The sequence below is a fragment of the Anolis sagrei genome, chromosome 2, assembly GCF_037176765.1.
Source record: "Anolis sagrei isolate rAnoSag1 chromosome 2, rAnoSag1.mat, whole genome shotgun sequence".
Taxonomy (NCBI): Eukaryota; Metazoa; Chordata; class Lepidosauria; order Squamata; family Dactyloidae; genus Anolis; species Anolis sagrei.
Genome location: NC_090022.1, coordinates 283,020,509 through 283,036,620, shown reverse-complemented (window position 1 = coordinate 283,036,620; position 16,112 = coordinate 283,020,509). Strand labels below are relative to the sequence as shown.

The 16,112-nt window shown below is 41.6% G+C and overlaps 1 protein-coding gene across 2 annotated transcripts in view; it reads right to left on the bottom strand.

Annotated features, from left to right (window-relative positions):
• Positions 1-529: 529 nt before the first annotated feature.
• Positions 530-16,112, bottom strand: part of FECH (ferrochelatase) — a 39,043-nt gene continuing 23,460 nt past the window's right edge. For both annotated transcript variants that reach the window (XM_060761314.2, XM_060761316.2), the window contains exons 8-11: positions 13,585-13,692; positions 11,363-11,527; positions 9,226-9,285; positions 530-4,051 (exon numbers count right to left, since the gene is read on the bottom strand). In XM_060761314.2, the coding sequence (XP_060617297.1) occupies positions 3,917-4,051; positions 9,226-9,285; positions 11,363-11,527; positions 13,585-13,692 (468 nt within the window). In that variant the 3' untranslated portion in view covers positions 530-3,916. The remainder of the gene's footprint in view (positions 4,052-9,225; positions 9,286-11,362; positions 11,528-13,584; positions 13,693-16,112) is intronic.

Sequence of the window (16,112 nt, the reverse complement as noted above, 5' to 3'; positions counted from 1 at the left end):
AATCTCTTTGCAGACATGATACTCAGTAATGTGTATAAGTCCGGGCCAGATGAACTGCATCCAAAAGTACTAAAAGCACTTTGTACTAAAATGTAATCTCTGATAGTATTTAAAAATTCTTTGGAGGACAAAAGATGTTCAAGCAGAGTGGAGGAGTGCGAATGTTGTCCCCGTCTTCAAGAAGAGCAAAAAAGAGGGTCTAAAAACTACCAATTTTATTTATTTCTTTAGTGTGACTCGCCCAAAGCCGCCCAAATTTCGAGTGACCTGAGGATTTGAACCTTGAGCCTTCAGAGTCCTATTCCAACACTCAAACTATGCTGGCTGTTCTAAAGCAAACTGCATTTGACCAAAGAACAGAAAGGCTGCATAAAACTCCTACCCATCCTCCTCCCCTACCCTCCACCCCCCCCCCCCGAATTTAAGAGATTTGCAATTTACTTGCTGCCAATGACAAGAGGTACAAGCTTGCCAGAAACCGTCTCATGCATTCAGTATGAGTTTAAAACATACACACACGAGAAGAATCTAATAGATCATTTGGGGTTTTAATTGACAACATGAATTAAATCCAGATCAATTTGCATTCATAGAAATCCCACAAAAACCACAGTAGCTTGACAGCTGGAAAGAGATAAGCAGATCTATAAAGCAGCTCTGAAGTACAACCTTGTATCTCACTTGTTCAAAGAGAAGGAAGCCCTTAGCAAGATGGTTAAGGATCTATGCAGAAGCCCCATGCTGCATCGAAGTGACAAATGTCAGTTACAGCCGCAGTTGACATCAAGGGTTCAATTTCTTTAGGAACTTCAATCGGTGTACAAACTGTACATGTGGTTGTTCATGCTGGAATGTCAAATGAATACAGAGTGCCCTCCAGATTCGCTGAGTCTTTGAATCTCTAGGTCAGTGGTTCTCAACCTGTGGGTCTCCAGATGTTTTGGTCTTCAACTCTCAGAAATCTTAACAGCTGGTAAATTGGTTGGGATTTCTGGGAGTTGTAGGCCAAAACACCTGGGGACCCACAGGTTGAGAACCACTGCTCTAGTTACTCCAGTGGGACTCCATGGTCAACCTGTTCCTGAAGATGATCACAGACTCTTCCCACATTAGGCATTTGTAGGTGTTCTCTCCAGGAATCTCTAGGTCACCACTGGTGGAAGAGGTCTATAGAGCCACCTCCGAAGAACTAGAGATGGCTATAGAGTCACACTGGAAAAGCTACAGATTCCAAGATAGAACCTATTCATTACATCAATGCATGATCAAATCCACAAAAGTCTGGAGGGCCAAAAGTATTTTTAATTCTTTCAGTCACAAAAGCTCTTAAAGAATTGCAGAAAATATCCACATTCACCAGCAAATCTTGAAGCTGAATGTTGGAATGGCAAGCTAGCTCCTTCCTATTAATCCAACAATGAAACAAGCTCTCATAACCAACAATATCCCTCACTGGATTTTCTAAAAAACACAAGAACCAATGGACAGGAAAGATTCCTAGTTTAACAACTGTCTGTAAATGATTTTTGAAAATTGGAATAGTCATGACAATCTCTTAAGTGAAGCCTGAATTTCCCAGCTCCAGTTGCAAAGAGATGAAACCCATCCTTATGAGATACATAAATACTTTCAGGTTAATGCTAGTTCAAGTAGTAGAAGCGGTGTGTAAACACCAATGGTTGTAAACACAATAATGGAGAATGTGGATTTGCCACAATCTCCAAACTCTATGCATCATCTTCAAGTAAAGCTGGAGAAAGTGCACAAATGAATAATTGCATATCACACTTGGCACAAACTCTACACATTTCCCCCCTGGAGACAATGGATATTTTCTGGGCAACATACCATTACAGAGACTACACACATTAAACAGGCAATATAAAACATGTATTTTACTGATTTGCACTCTTCAAATATCCATACAGATTGGGCAATGGGAAGATTACCAATCAATGTTGTTGATTTGCACATCCATCTATACTCTTGTGTATGAAAGAGAACAACCATTAGGATGAATTTAAGTATATGTGTGTATGTGTGTTTTGGATTGTGCTGTGACCTGCCTTGAGCCATGGGGAGTGGCAGGTAAGAAATAAAAGTATTATTATTATTATTTGATACACAAGATTAGTACACAGCAAACAAGATCACTATGCTGGCTTTTATATTCGATCTGTGTGATGTATCAGCAAATAAGGTGTGCAGATCTGAATAGGGTGGCTTTTTGCAACTGACAGATGGTAATTTTGTCAGCGCTGATTGTTTTTAAGTGCAGGCCTAGGACTTTAGGCACTGCACCCAGTGTGCTGGTCACCACTGGGACCACCTTTATTGGCTTGTGTCAGTCTTTGCAGTTTTATTATTATCATCATCAACAACAACAACCAGTTAATTTATATGGGCTAAAACAGATGCACATGGAAGTTTCCTATGAAGAGATCACCAATAGAACTTCACTCTCAGAAGACTCTCATTAGAATGTCAACTGAAACTAGTCTCAGCATCAGATACAATATGGATGGAAACACTGATCCTTCAGATGCTTTGGACTACAATGACCATGATGCTTTATTGGTTGGAGTTTCTCAACATAGAAGCTGACCCATCAAGATGCACACTAACAAGGTTCTCAATGGCGGACAGACTTCCATGTTGGTGGGACGAGTCTCTTCTGGGCTTTAGTCCAAGGTGCTGGATTTATCTTGAAGATAGATATTTACAAATCAAATTTAAAAACCAGCCAAATTAGATTCACCACCCTACCACAGCCATAGAGCAGTGGTTCCCAAACTGTGTTCTGGGGAACCTTAGAGTTCCACAAAAACACTTAAAATACTTCACAGATTATTTTTAAATAACAGCGTAGATTCACCAGCCTACCACAACCAACACTCCAGACCTCATATAATAACTGGCATTGAGACATAAAATTGAAATTTCTAGGAGAAAATTAAATTCAGGCCAAGTAATAAATGTAGTTTGGAGTCTATTGCCCAAGTGGTAACGTTCTGCTAAACTCACATATATTCTGCACTGGGGGAAAGAAAAGGACCCAACAAAAAGAAATCTAAATGTAAAATGGGTTATGTTTCTTGCTTTCTTTTAATGGCATCGGTTGATCATTAACCCCCCATTTGAAAACAAAACAACAACAGCAGAAGCACTCTGGTCAGTGCACCAACTACAGAGCCCAGGGTGTTTAAACAATATGGAACAACAAGAATAGTAGTCTCGCACTTGGAACAACTGACATGAATTTTTTTAATGGCAAGTGCATATTAAAGAGAGGTTGGGGGGGGGGGGGGAGAACATTTTTTGGACTATAGCTCCCCAAATGTGGGTGCTGATGTCCAAAAAAGCATCCCCTCCCCACAGTTTCGATATTAAGATCTCTCTGCAAAGACATCTGGATTACGATCCTCAGATCAAAACCTCTGGAGTTATCCTTTTAGAAATACATCAAACCAGTCCAAAGGAGGCATCAATTCCTGCAAGCCAAAACCCTCTAGCCGGTTATTTGGCTCAGCGATATTTCCAGAACTTACATCTTCACATGCAGTTCACGGTAAACAATCTGGATCAGGTGCATTATAATATTTGAGCACCTGTTGCTTCTTTGATGCCAGGGAGAACCAGTTTGGTAGGAAGACAAGTTTTGTCAGCAACTCAAAGAAAGAAGCCCTTGAAATGTTACTTCCCTTCCAATGCAATATCCACCAATAAGGGGAAGGAAGAAGAAAATTGAAAATGTTTCATATCCACCCCTCTTTCACCCTGGCAAACCCATCCCTCTTTTGCCAAGCTTGGGACCCACTCCACAAAGGAAGCAACATGTCTTATGTGAAGAGCAAAAGAAAAAAGAAAGGGAGACTTTGCAGAATCTCTGGCAAATTATCCCTCTCCAAATGGCCCTTCACAACTCTTGACTGGTAAAGAACGACTTTGTCTTTCGGCAGGTGGGATTGACACAAAGCGGGCAACTCAGGGTCAGCTGTTTGGAACATAGTTCGTTTGACTGGAGATGCGAGAAGACCAACTCTGCCAAGGCCTGAAAAACCAACAGATGTTCAAATTAAAGATACTTGGAATAAAGAGCTGCAAAAGCATAATTCAGATGTGAAGCTATGTCAAAGTGTAGCCCTGGCATGGATTTTTTCAACTACTAATGAGATGAATCTACCCTAGCTGGTGCTACCCAAAAGGCATGTACACACACAGCCCTGTGCCTTATCTATCAGATCTATATATATGTGTGTATACACAAACATGCACACACACAATGAATGTAAAAAATAGTTCAGCACAAGTTTTTATGGATGTAAACCCACTTCTTCAGATGCTGTGTAACGGAAAACAAAAAAGGTTTAAGTTAAGCTAAGTTTATCACTACTCAAACAAGGAAGTACTCACAAAAAAAAACTTTGAAACTCTTGTACAAGTTCTTTTATAGGATGTGAATTTTGGGTCAATCTTTGCTTGAGAATTCGGAATCTTTAACATCAGAAAACCCAGTGGGAGAAAACTCAAAGCAAATAATCAAAGAAGTGTGAATAGGATATTGGTTGCTACAAGTTGTTTCTGATTTATTTACTTACTTACTTACTTAATTTGTATACCACCCATCTCACCCCAAAGGGGACTCAGAGCAGACTCAAAGGCAGGCAAAAATTCAATGCCATAAAATATACATACAGTAAAATAAATGTATACATTAAAACAAGAAATTAAAAATACATATACACATTAAACATTAAAGCAATTATTTAAAACCATGAGGTCCAAACTCTTAATTCCAGTCATCATTGAATGGATCTGTATTTACTTATTGCACGGAATGATTATTGGTCCCATTAGTTTTTTCCTGAAGGTCAGGAGGGAGGGAGCCAATCTAATTTCTATGGGGAGAGAGTTACATAGCCGAGGGGCCACCACTAAGAAGGCCCTGTCGCTCATTCCCACCAGTCCCACCTGCGAAGGAGGTGGGACTGAGAGCAGGGCCTCTCCAGACAATAAAGGGTTCAATCTCCAAGGTGGTTCGTAGAGGGAGATGTGTTCTGATAGGCAAGCTGGATTGGAACTCACTACCTCTGAGGATGCTTCCCATAGATGCAGGCAAAACGTCAGGAGAGAATGCCTCTAGACCATGGCCATATAGCCCAAAAAAACCTACAACAACCCACTGGATTGGAACTGTTTAGGGCTTTATAGGCTAAAGCCAGTACTTTGCAGACTGGTAGCCAGTGGAGCAGATGTAACGGGGGGGGGGGGGGGGGGTGCTCCCTGTGCCCCGTTCCAATGAGTAACCTGGTTGCCACTCACTGGACTATTTGAAGCTTCTGAACAGTCTTCAAAGGCAACTCCACATAGAACACGTTGCAGTAATCTATTCTCGATGTAACAAGAGCATGGATCACTGTGGCCAAGTCGGACTTTTCAAGGTACAGGCGCAACTGGCACACAAGTTTTAATTGTGCGAAACTTCTCCTGTCCACCATCAAAATCTGGGGCTCCGGGTTCAGTAATTGGGTCCAGGATCACTCCCAAGCTCCTAACTTGTGTCTTCAGAGGAAGTGTAGCCCCATCCAGCACAGGCTGTAACCCTATACCCTGTTTGGCCTTCTGACTGACCAGGAGTACCTCTGACTTGTCTGGATTCAATTTCAATTTGTTTGCCCTCATCCAGACCATCACAGCTGCCAAGCACCAGTTCAGGACCTGGACAGCCTCCTTAGCAGCAGGTGGAAAGGAGTGACAGAGTGATAGCTTTGCCTTATGGTGACCCTAAGGCAAAGCTATATGCAATATAATGCAATAGAGCAGTGATTCTCAACCTGGGGGTCGGGGCCCCGGGGGGGGGGGTGTCACCAGAGAGTGTCAGAGGGGTCGCCAAAGACCATCAGAAAACATAGTATTATGTTAGTCATGGGGGTTCTGTGTGGGAATTTTGGTCCAATTTAATTGTTGGTGGGGTTCAGAATGCTCTTTGAGTGTAGGTGAACTATAAACCCCAGCAACTAAAACTCACAAATGTCAAGGTCTATTTTCCCCAAACTCCACCAATATTCACATTTGGGCATACTGAGTATTCATGTCAAGTTTGGTCCAGATCCATCATTGTTTGAGTCCACAGTGATCTCTGGATGTAAGTGAACTACAACTCCAAACTCAAGGTCAATACCCACCAAACCCTTCCTGTATTTTCTGTAGGTCATGGTAGTTTTGTGTGCCAAGTTTGGTTCAATTCTGTCATTGCTGGAGTTCAGAATGCTCTTTGATTGTAGGTGAACTCTAAATCCCAGCAACTACAACTCCCAAATGACAAAATCAATACCCCCCCCCCCCCCCCCCCAATCCTACTACTATTCAAATTTGGACATATCGGGTATTTGTGCCAAATTTGGTTGAGTGAATGGAAATACATCCTACTTGTCAGATAATTGCATTACAATTAATAACAGGGGCAAAATTACAGTTATGAAGTAGCAAAATAATGTTATGATTGGGGGTCACCACAACATGAGGAAATGTATTAAGGGGTCACGGCATTGGGAAGGTTGAGAAACACTGCAATAGAGTATCGCTACAATGCCTTATGCAAGTAAATATGTATGGGAGATACTTCCTCCTTAGATTTTCTGCTGCTGCTTTGCTTGTTTGGAGGCCCGCCCTTGTTCCTGTTTGGCAATCTTTTAACCAAGCCAGCATGTTCAGAACTTGGCTGCAGAATGCCAGTTCAATAGCAGAATAAAAAACAGGGAAATAACTTCTGTGCATCCTCTCAGAGGTACAGCTTTCATTTTAAGTATTGTTATTTCATTGCATTTTATCCTTTTAAAAAATCATCTCTGTAACATAATTGCTGAGGGACATGCTGCCGTAATTCTAAAAGCCGGATGATTGACCGACTGGCTTAAATCCAGCTGCTAGCCTCAATATGGATAGGCCCCCACTGCATCAATTGCTACATGGTTAAGTTAACACTTATGTAAATAGCCATGATTCAGTAAGTCTACTCTGAAGGAATAAAGGCCCCTGAATCAGCTGATATTCAACATAAAAGAAGCTGCAGAAAAAGCAGCTCCTTTGAATCAAGGAGGAGAAATTAGGTACAGGAAATGTAAAAGAAAGTGGTGGCAAAAAAAATACATAATTGTAATTCGAAATATATTTTTAAATTGTTTACTCAAAAATTAATGCTCTCCTCAGCTGGAACCACAGATACAGATACTGTTGTGACTCAGATGGGGTCTCAGAGTGACTCTGACGAGGATGATGGGATTCAGGTTCACAATCAGGTTCAAAATATTCCTGTTGTAGACAATGAGGAACAGGGTGTGCAAGTTCCGTTTCCCACAGGAGGGAATGATGTTTTTGATACTGAAATGAGTCAGGCACAAATTGACTCAGAAAAGGAAGACAGTTCTCAGCCTGATAGTAGGCAGGAAGGCAACCAGGCTGGCACTAATGAGCAGCCTGACCTTGATGAAAGGGGAATCTTAGATCGGGCTGACTGTTTGGAATTCAGAGTTCGAAGGAGTGTGAGAATAACCAACAAGAAGGAGGTCAGAGGCCAAAGAAATGCTTTCATGTATTGCAAAGAGTATTGAGCAGTGTGTTTGAAAACCAACCTTTGTTAGAGCAATGTCTTGGTCAACCAAGCAGCTTGTGCTCATTTTCCTGTGTCCATGTCCTTGGGATTTTGTCATGTTCTCGTGGGACTTTGTTTCGTTGGTGCCATTTGGAATTCTGCTTTACAGTGCTATGTTTTATTGATCTTTGGAACATTATTTGCTTTTTAAACTTTTCATCTTTACTTTTTAATAAACTACAAAAACTTCAGTCAGTGTGCAGTTCTAGTGATTTCAGCAAAGTGAATCTATTCTGAGGTGCAACACCTCCACCCCCCACCCATGATTTTTGTCAGTCCTCAATTTTCTAGCGTTGCAGTAACCTAATATTTCAGTTCAAAATATAGAAATACTGTTCAGACCTCCAAAGGAAGAGGCAGGGGAAGTTTTCAAGGGAATGCAAATCAAGTAATGACCCTCACATCTATATGGAATATATTCCTGGACTTTGTATGGATTTATTAACCTGCACAAAAATTAAACCCTATCGAAATGAAAGACTTCTGACACAAGAATAATATGGTGTCGCACTGGAGGACTTACAAAATGCCTAGAAAAGGTACATTTTGTCAAACGTGAATAAATGAAACCATGGACACATGGATCCATGGTTTCATTTATTCATTATTTTACATTCATTGTGTGTGTGTGTGTGTGTGTGTGTGTATTTTAGAACTATATTTTTATATAGATTTAACTGTTCAGTACAATCAATGATGCCTGACTGACTGATTGATAACCTTTTAGCCAAAGTCGTGTTCTCTGTTTTAATTGTATGTGTAAATGTTATTGTTTTGTTTCTATTTTTACGACATTGAATGTTTGCCATGTTTTTGTTTATATTTGGAAGCCGCCCTGAGTCCTTTCGGGGAGAGAGGTGTGGGTTAGAAGTAGATGATGAATGATTATTATTATTATTTTATACACAACAAGATTAGTACATAGCAAACAAGATCACTATGATCGCTTTTATATTTGATCACACATCGGACACTTCCCAAGTGTCTAAGCCTGTGTGATGTATTGGCGAATAATGCATGCAGATCCAAGTAGTGTGGCCTTTTGCAGCTGACAGGTGGTAATTTGGTCAGTGCTGATTGTTTTTTAGTGCAGGCCAAGGTCTTTAGGCACTGCACCCAGTGTGCTGATCATCACTGGAGACACCTTTACTGGTTTGTATCAGAGTCTTTGCAGTTCTATCTTTAAATCCTATTATTATTATTATTATTATTTTATCCAATATCCATGGTTATTATTATTTTATTATTTACTTTATTTATATACCGCTTTTCTCAGGCCTCAGGCGACTCAAAGCGGTGATATCCATGGTTGTACGGTGCAACCAAATAAGAGCTTGCCATATTGTACAACCAAACAACAGCTTTTAGGTGTGAATGGTTTCCAATTTCTCATACTCTGTATTGGTAGAAATTTGGGGATTAAAGGGGGGAAAAAATCTATTTTCAGGCAGACAGAATTCTTTTGGGGGGAGCAATGCCCTTATTTTACCACCACCACCCCTTCCTTGTTTTTCTGGCCCACCAACAACAGCTTCCTTGGGGAACCTGGATTCTCTCTCATGGAGTACAATTACCTTGGCAAACAATGGATTTCCATTAAGGGATTCTGCTCTTCTGATGTTTTCAACTCCACACTGAAGAAAGAGAGGAGAAGGAAACCAGTTAAGACATGTCAATTCTGAACATGGCTTTGGCTGGGCCTGACACTTCTGCTTCAAGGTCAATACAGAGAGTAAGAAAAAAATGAAGGAGTTTGGACTGGGTTTCCTTTATCTACATGAAAGCGGCCTTTTCCACTTCCGTGCTGCTTTGATGAGGCAACTAAACTACATGGTTATTTTTTGCAAACAATGTCATGAGACTGAACTTAGGGAGATGCGTTCTTTTCACTCCACACTGTAGCATCAGCTTTATGCCCACCTGTCATGCCATCTCTGCAAACGTGATGAAGTGTTTCTAATTCTTATGTTAAAGCTCTCAATGAGACATGCCACATTATCACAGGATGTCTACGCTCAACACCGCTGGAGAAATTATACTGTTTACCAGGTTTTGCACCACCTGATATCTGTCGGGAAGTAGCAGCCAGCAATGAAAGGAGCAAGGCATTGACATCTGTTTGGATATCAGCCAGCATGCCAACAACTTAAATCAATAAACAGCTTTCTAAGATCTACAGAGATACTTGCAGTAACAGCTCAGCAAGTGAGAGTTCAAAAGTGGCAGGCTAAAACCCAGAACCTCTATAAGGGGCTGAGATCAGATGAGAAACTCTCTCCTGGGCACACAGAAGACTGAGCGACTTGGAAGGTGCTGAACAGACTGCACTCTGGCAACACGAGATGCCGAGCTAACCTTAAGAAATGGAGCTACAAAGTGGAGTCCACGACATGTGAGTGTGGAGAAGAGCAAACTACAGACCACTTACTACAATGCAGTCTGAGCCCTGCCACATGCACAATGGAGGACCTCCTTACAGCGACACCAGAGGCACTTGAAGTGGCCAGCTTCTGGTCTAAGGAAATTCGGCATAATGCCACGTTTTTAACTTTGAGGTTTTTTTCATGCATTGTAACTGTATTCTCAATTCACTTCTGACACAAATACATAATAAAATCCTGGGTTTGTAGTCAGGTGCATTGAATTCCTCACTGCACAGCTCTAGTCCCTTTCTACAGAAAATGTCAGAAATGCTTTTACTGTGTAGTATTGACACCCAGAGGAATATGTCATTAACGGCTAGGCACCAGAAGACATCTTTCTTCTTAAATATATTATTGCAGTGGATTTTAGCTACTGCAAATTGCTTTAGAAGTCAGCCTTGGATGAAATGCTAGTTATGACTATACTAAATAGAGTGGAAGGAAAAAGGAAGAGGGGTCAACCAAGGGCAAGTTGGATGGATGGTATCCTTGAAGTGACTGGATTGACCTTGAAGGAGCTGGGGGTGGTGACGATCGACAGGGAGCTCTGGCGTGGACTGGTCCATGAAGTCACGAAGAGTTGGAAATGACTGAACGAATGAACAACAACAACAAATAGAGTGGGCCCTATGTTATCCACTGGTGTTTGATTCCATGCCCTTCATGGATATCAATATCCTTGGATAGGAACTGCAGTGGCGCAATAGGTTAAACTTTGTGCCGACTGAACTGCTGACATGAAGGTCAGCGGTTTGAATCTGAGAGACAGGGTGAGCTCCCATCTGCCAGCTCTAGCTTCCCATGCACGGACATGAGAAAAGCCTCCCACAGGATGGTAAAATATCCAGGCATCCCTTAGGCAACGTCCCTGCAGACGGCCAATTCTCTCACACCAGAAGTGACTTGCAGTTTCTCAAGTCGCTTCTGACATGATCAAAAAATAGCATTGAATGCTCAAGTCTTCTTATATAGAATAGCACAGTAACGTAGTGTTTCTAATATAAAATGGCAAAATCAGGATTTTTCAAGCTGTGGATGTGTGAATCTTTGGATGGGGGTGGGGGGGTGGGGACGGGGACAAAGCTGATTCAAAAATAAAGTAATCAAGAAGTAATCAAGATCACCTTACTTCCTTCCATATCTTGATGGCTAGGGACAATGGCAATTACAAGATTAAGACCCAAAATATCTGAAAGGCAATAGAGAAAAAAGGCTGAAGCCTTCGCTCTCTGATTCATGTGATCCTGTTCTCAAAATGTTACTGGATGGGAACAGTGAATAATATTACCTCATTGGCTAAAACTTGTGCATATTCGATGTCCAGTTCATAGAGGGTTTCAATGTGGTCGCTAGTGAACGCTATCGGAACCAACAATATGTTCTTCTTTCCCCTCTGGCAAAGCCCTTTGATGGTCACATCTGTTTGAGGACCCAACCAGGGCATAGGACCAACCTAGAACAAAGAGGCAATGAGAATGGCAGGCATCAACCTGTTCTTTGCTGCTATTTAAGCAGGGCCAACATATACAGTGTTTTACAGTGGAAAGGAAGGTTTTATAAGATAGATAAGCAGAGACAACTAGAAGGAAGAGATAATGGACTCACTCCAACATAAAGTTCCCCTGCCCAAGACATGCCAAACCAAACAAAGGCAGCACAAGACTGGGCTACTCCACTCTGTGGTGTAAGTATACAATGCCTGCAAGCTCACAAAGGAAATGAACTCCCTTTCATACAGAAAGCTAGCATAATAATAATAATAATAATAATAACAACAACAACAACAACAACAACAACAACAACAACAACAACAACAACTTTGGGTTGTTGTAGGTTTTTTCGGGCTATATGGCCATGGTCTAGAGGCATTCTCTCCTGACATTTCGCCTGCATCTATGCCAAGCATCCTCAGAGGTAGTGAGATGCTTGCCATAGATGCAGGCGAAACGTCAGGAGAGAGCAGTGAGCAGTGGGCAGCGAGAATGAAAATCCTGTCCGTGAACCTCCTTCCTCTTTATTTATTTCTACTCCTTTCTGCAGAGCTGACCAACGCCACACCTTTTGCTACTAATCTTGGAGAGTGATTTCTGATCAAAGTGGTCCCTGGTCAAAGTGATCCCTGGTCAAAAAAAGGTTGGGAACTACTATTTTATTTACTGTACTTATACCCCACCCTTCTCACGCCTGATGGGGGACTCAGGGTGGCTTACAAACTATGGCAATAATTCAATGCCTGATGATGCAAAGTATGGAGAGATTCATTTCCTATTTCATCCCATACCTATATGGTGCATTGCAGTGGTTCCCAACCTGTGGTCCGCAAACCACCAGTGGTCCGCAAGAACTAAAATATGGTCTGCGGCCTCACTGTTACTACACAATTGCAATGGAAGCAACTCTTCTTGCAAAGCCCTCTTATAGTGAAGAATAATAACATAGCCCAATCCAAAAAAATATATGGTTTTTTTGGGGTGTTTTTGTTTTTAGGCCTGTTCCTGAGGTTATTTGGGGTACTGATTAAGAAAATAGCATTAGATAGATAATTTCGGCTCTAGCTTATTCAATATTGTTTTCTCTGGGCGAGCAGATAGCAACTACTGGATGGCATATGTTCTGCTATCAGAAACTAGAGCTGCTTTGGTCTATTCAATGTAATTTTCTGAATCAGCACCCAATAAGCAAACCAAATCTAAAGTTGACCACACCTGGAATATTGTGTCCAATTCTGGGCACCATATTTGAAGAGAGATATTGACAAGCTGGAATGTGTCCAGAGGAGGGTGACTAAAATGATCAAGGTTCTGGAGAACAAGCCCTATGAGGAGCAGCTAAAAGAGCTGGGCATGTTTAGCCTAAGGAAGAGGAGGCTGAGAGGAGATATGATAGCCATGTATAAATATGTGAGAGGAAGTCACAGGGATGAGGGAGCAAGCTTGTTCTCTGCTTCCCTGGAAACTAGGACAAGGAACAATGGCTTCAAACTACAAGAAAGGAGATTCCATCTGAACATGAGGAAGAACTTCTTGACTGTGAGAGCTGTTCAGCAGTGGAACTCTCTGCCCTGGAGTGTGGTGGAGGCTCCCTCTTTGGAAGCTTTTAAACAGAGGCTGGATGGCCATCTGTGTGCTTTGAATGCAATATTCCTGCTTCTTGGCAGGGGGTTGGACTGGATGGCCCATGAGGTCTCTTCCAACTCTATGATTCTATAAAAACTTATTCATAACCCTTTTGGTACTAATGTTGGAGAGTGGTCCCTGGTCAAGTGGCCCCTAGTCAAAAAAAGGTTGGGAACCACTGATTTATTGGTACCATGCCAGAACTGTATAGTGTGGTCTTTCAGTACATTTGAATTAGATTTTAAAATGAGATTTAAGCAAGCATAATTTTGATTTGCGCATGAGGCAGATGACTAGTGCAAGTTTCATTAACAGTTGCAGGTAACAAGGTGAATGAACCGAACAGATGCAGAGTTGCAGGAAACAGCTGTGAAACTTCCACCCAATCACATACCTTGGACTGCCAAACAAGCCTGTAAGGATTGGAATACTTGAGTTTCTCCATAACCCTTTGAACAGTGGCTCCCACCTCTTGTGGATACGGATCGCCGCGATTTACTACCTGTAGAAAAATAATGCAAGTCCTAACTTTGAATCTTTCTTTAAAGCCTCTTTGGGATTGATGTAAACATCACATAACATTTCCTGCTCCACTGCACACGTAAGATGAGTCTGCACTCACAAGGGAGGATGCAATCCCTCTTATCTGCTTTAATAATTTAAGTTAAAATATTTTGAAGCTGCTTTTCAACATAAAGCTTTAAGGCAAACCGTAACATACAGTTGTCCGACATGGCAACATAAAGATTTAAAACGAGTTTTTGAAAAATACCTTTTTATAATATAATCATCTATTCTTTCAAAGTAGAGAAGAACATCCAAGTTGTTAAGGCCAGTTTAACCATCTTGCTTAAGGGTGTTTAGATAATAACTTGCACTGGGTATTTCCCCATTTAATTAGAGTAAAAACAAATGAACAAGAATAAACAAACAGGCATTAGGGTATTTTCTGAACCCAAGTAGATCTCCCCTATGTTGAGGGATACATTTAGATTATAGTTAGCTCTTGTGACTGGGATTAGAGAAAATATAAAATTTCAACTTCCTGATCCCAAAGAAAGATATTTTAATTTCCCTTGAAGGAGGCTAATCTATTGATAATCAGAGCACGTCATTTCTGGTTTGCTGCATCACAGTTTGCCAAAAAGCCCAGCACAGTAGTGTCTCAAAATGTTGATCTGGCTGAGACAAAATGAGTGCTGGTAAAAGGGAAAAGGATATTTGGGGAATTTTTAATTTTTAATCATACAGTCATAGAGCTAGAAGGGACTCAATTTCGCCCTCAAACTGCTCTTGTGGTAAAGACATTGTTCCTAATACTTAGATGGAATCACTGTTCTTGTAATTTGAATCCATCGGAGCAGCAGAAAACAGACTCACCATCGCTTTAGTTTGCAAAAAAAACAACATCTGCTCATGGAAAGTGGCTCAGGTTTGGGGGAACTATTTACAAGTGACAATGCAGCAGAATTTCTCCATTATAAGTCTAGGTCTGTGCAGATTCAAGATGTGACTCGGGAAGGCAAAAATGAAGTATATACTGGTGAATGAGGGAATGGAGTATACTGGTGAATGAGGGACTGATGAACAGAGTGTGTGGCATTTCTGTGGTGTTCCCATCGTTACAAAATATACCATCCTGTGTTCCTAACAGACATGTTGATTTCATATGTTATTTCAAGATAAAGATGCTGTTGTCTGAATCTAAGGACTCAGGGAATCCTTAATCAGTCACCTCATATGTATTTACAGTGAGTGCATTTTCCAAAGCACATACTGCCCAATAATCTCATGCATTTGTATAGGATACCTATCCATTTCTGTTTGTTTAATTTGTATGGTTCCATTTTTGATTTTGAATGCTGGTTGCCAGGGTTTGACCTCCACCATTCAGCAACAGTGCAGGCCCTGGTAGGCTTGCATGCTTTGGGTCTATATGCGCGGGCCTGCCAGGGCCTACAGCCAAGCGCTGAGTAAGGAGTGCTCCTTAGGGGTTGCTGGGGCTTGCCCTCCACCGCTCAGCAACCGTGCAGGCCCAGAAAGGCCCTGGCAGGTACTAGCGCTTTGCACCTACACATGTGGGACTGCCAGGGACTGCAGCCGAGCGCATAGGTCCAAAGCGTGGGGCTGCCCGGGCCTTTCTGGACCTGCACGATTGCCAAGCGGTGGAGGGCAAGCCCTGGCAAGTCACCAGCTCCAAACCAAGGATCTCCAATGAAGACTTCAGTGCAATCCCTCTTCTCTCTATAACTATGTCAAAAAGCAAGCTTGGAGCCGATACCTGCTCCCACCTGCCTTTTGTATTGAATTTATTTTTGTTCAGGGAGGGGGTCTTTCGTACCGTGCCATCTGAATGGATGGAATGAAACGGAAACACGAATTAAACAGATTATACAGATACTGGGTTCATGACTACTGCCCAATGGCTACAACTCACTTGGCACTTAACAAAACAGTGGTTAAAATCATAAAATGCAATAAATCATGACGTAAAACAGACTATAACAAAATCAACACCAGAGGACACCAGCACTGCAAGAATCTAGAAAATTATCAACACATTGTTAATGTTCCAGTGTGCTAGTGCAACACTCAAACCTCTATTCTACACTGGCACTCACATTGTCTCTTAGTGCTTTTTAAAAATTTTGTCAATTGTAAGCAATAAGCCACTTTTCATGGATTTCGAAAAAAGGTATTTTGTTGTGTATCTGGAGCTGTCTACAACCAAACATTTGAGAAGCCCAATGAATAGTCAAGAAACAAGTGGGATTTCTTATACTGTAGACCAGTGGTTCTCAACTTGTGGGTCCCCAGATGTTTTGGCCTTCAACTCCCAGAAATCCTAATAGCTGGTAAACTGACTGGAATTTCTGGGAGTTGTAGGCCAAAACACCTGGGGACCCACAGGTTGAGAACCAC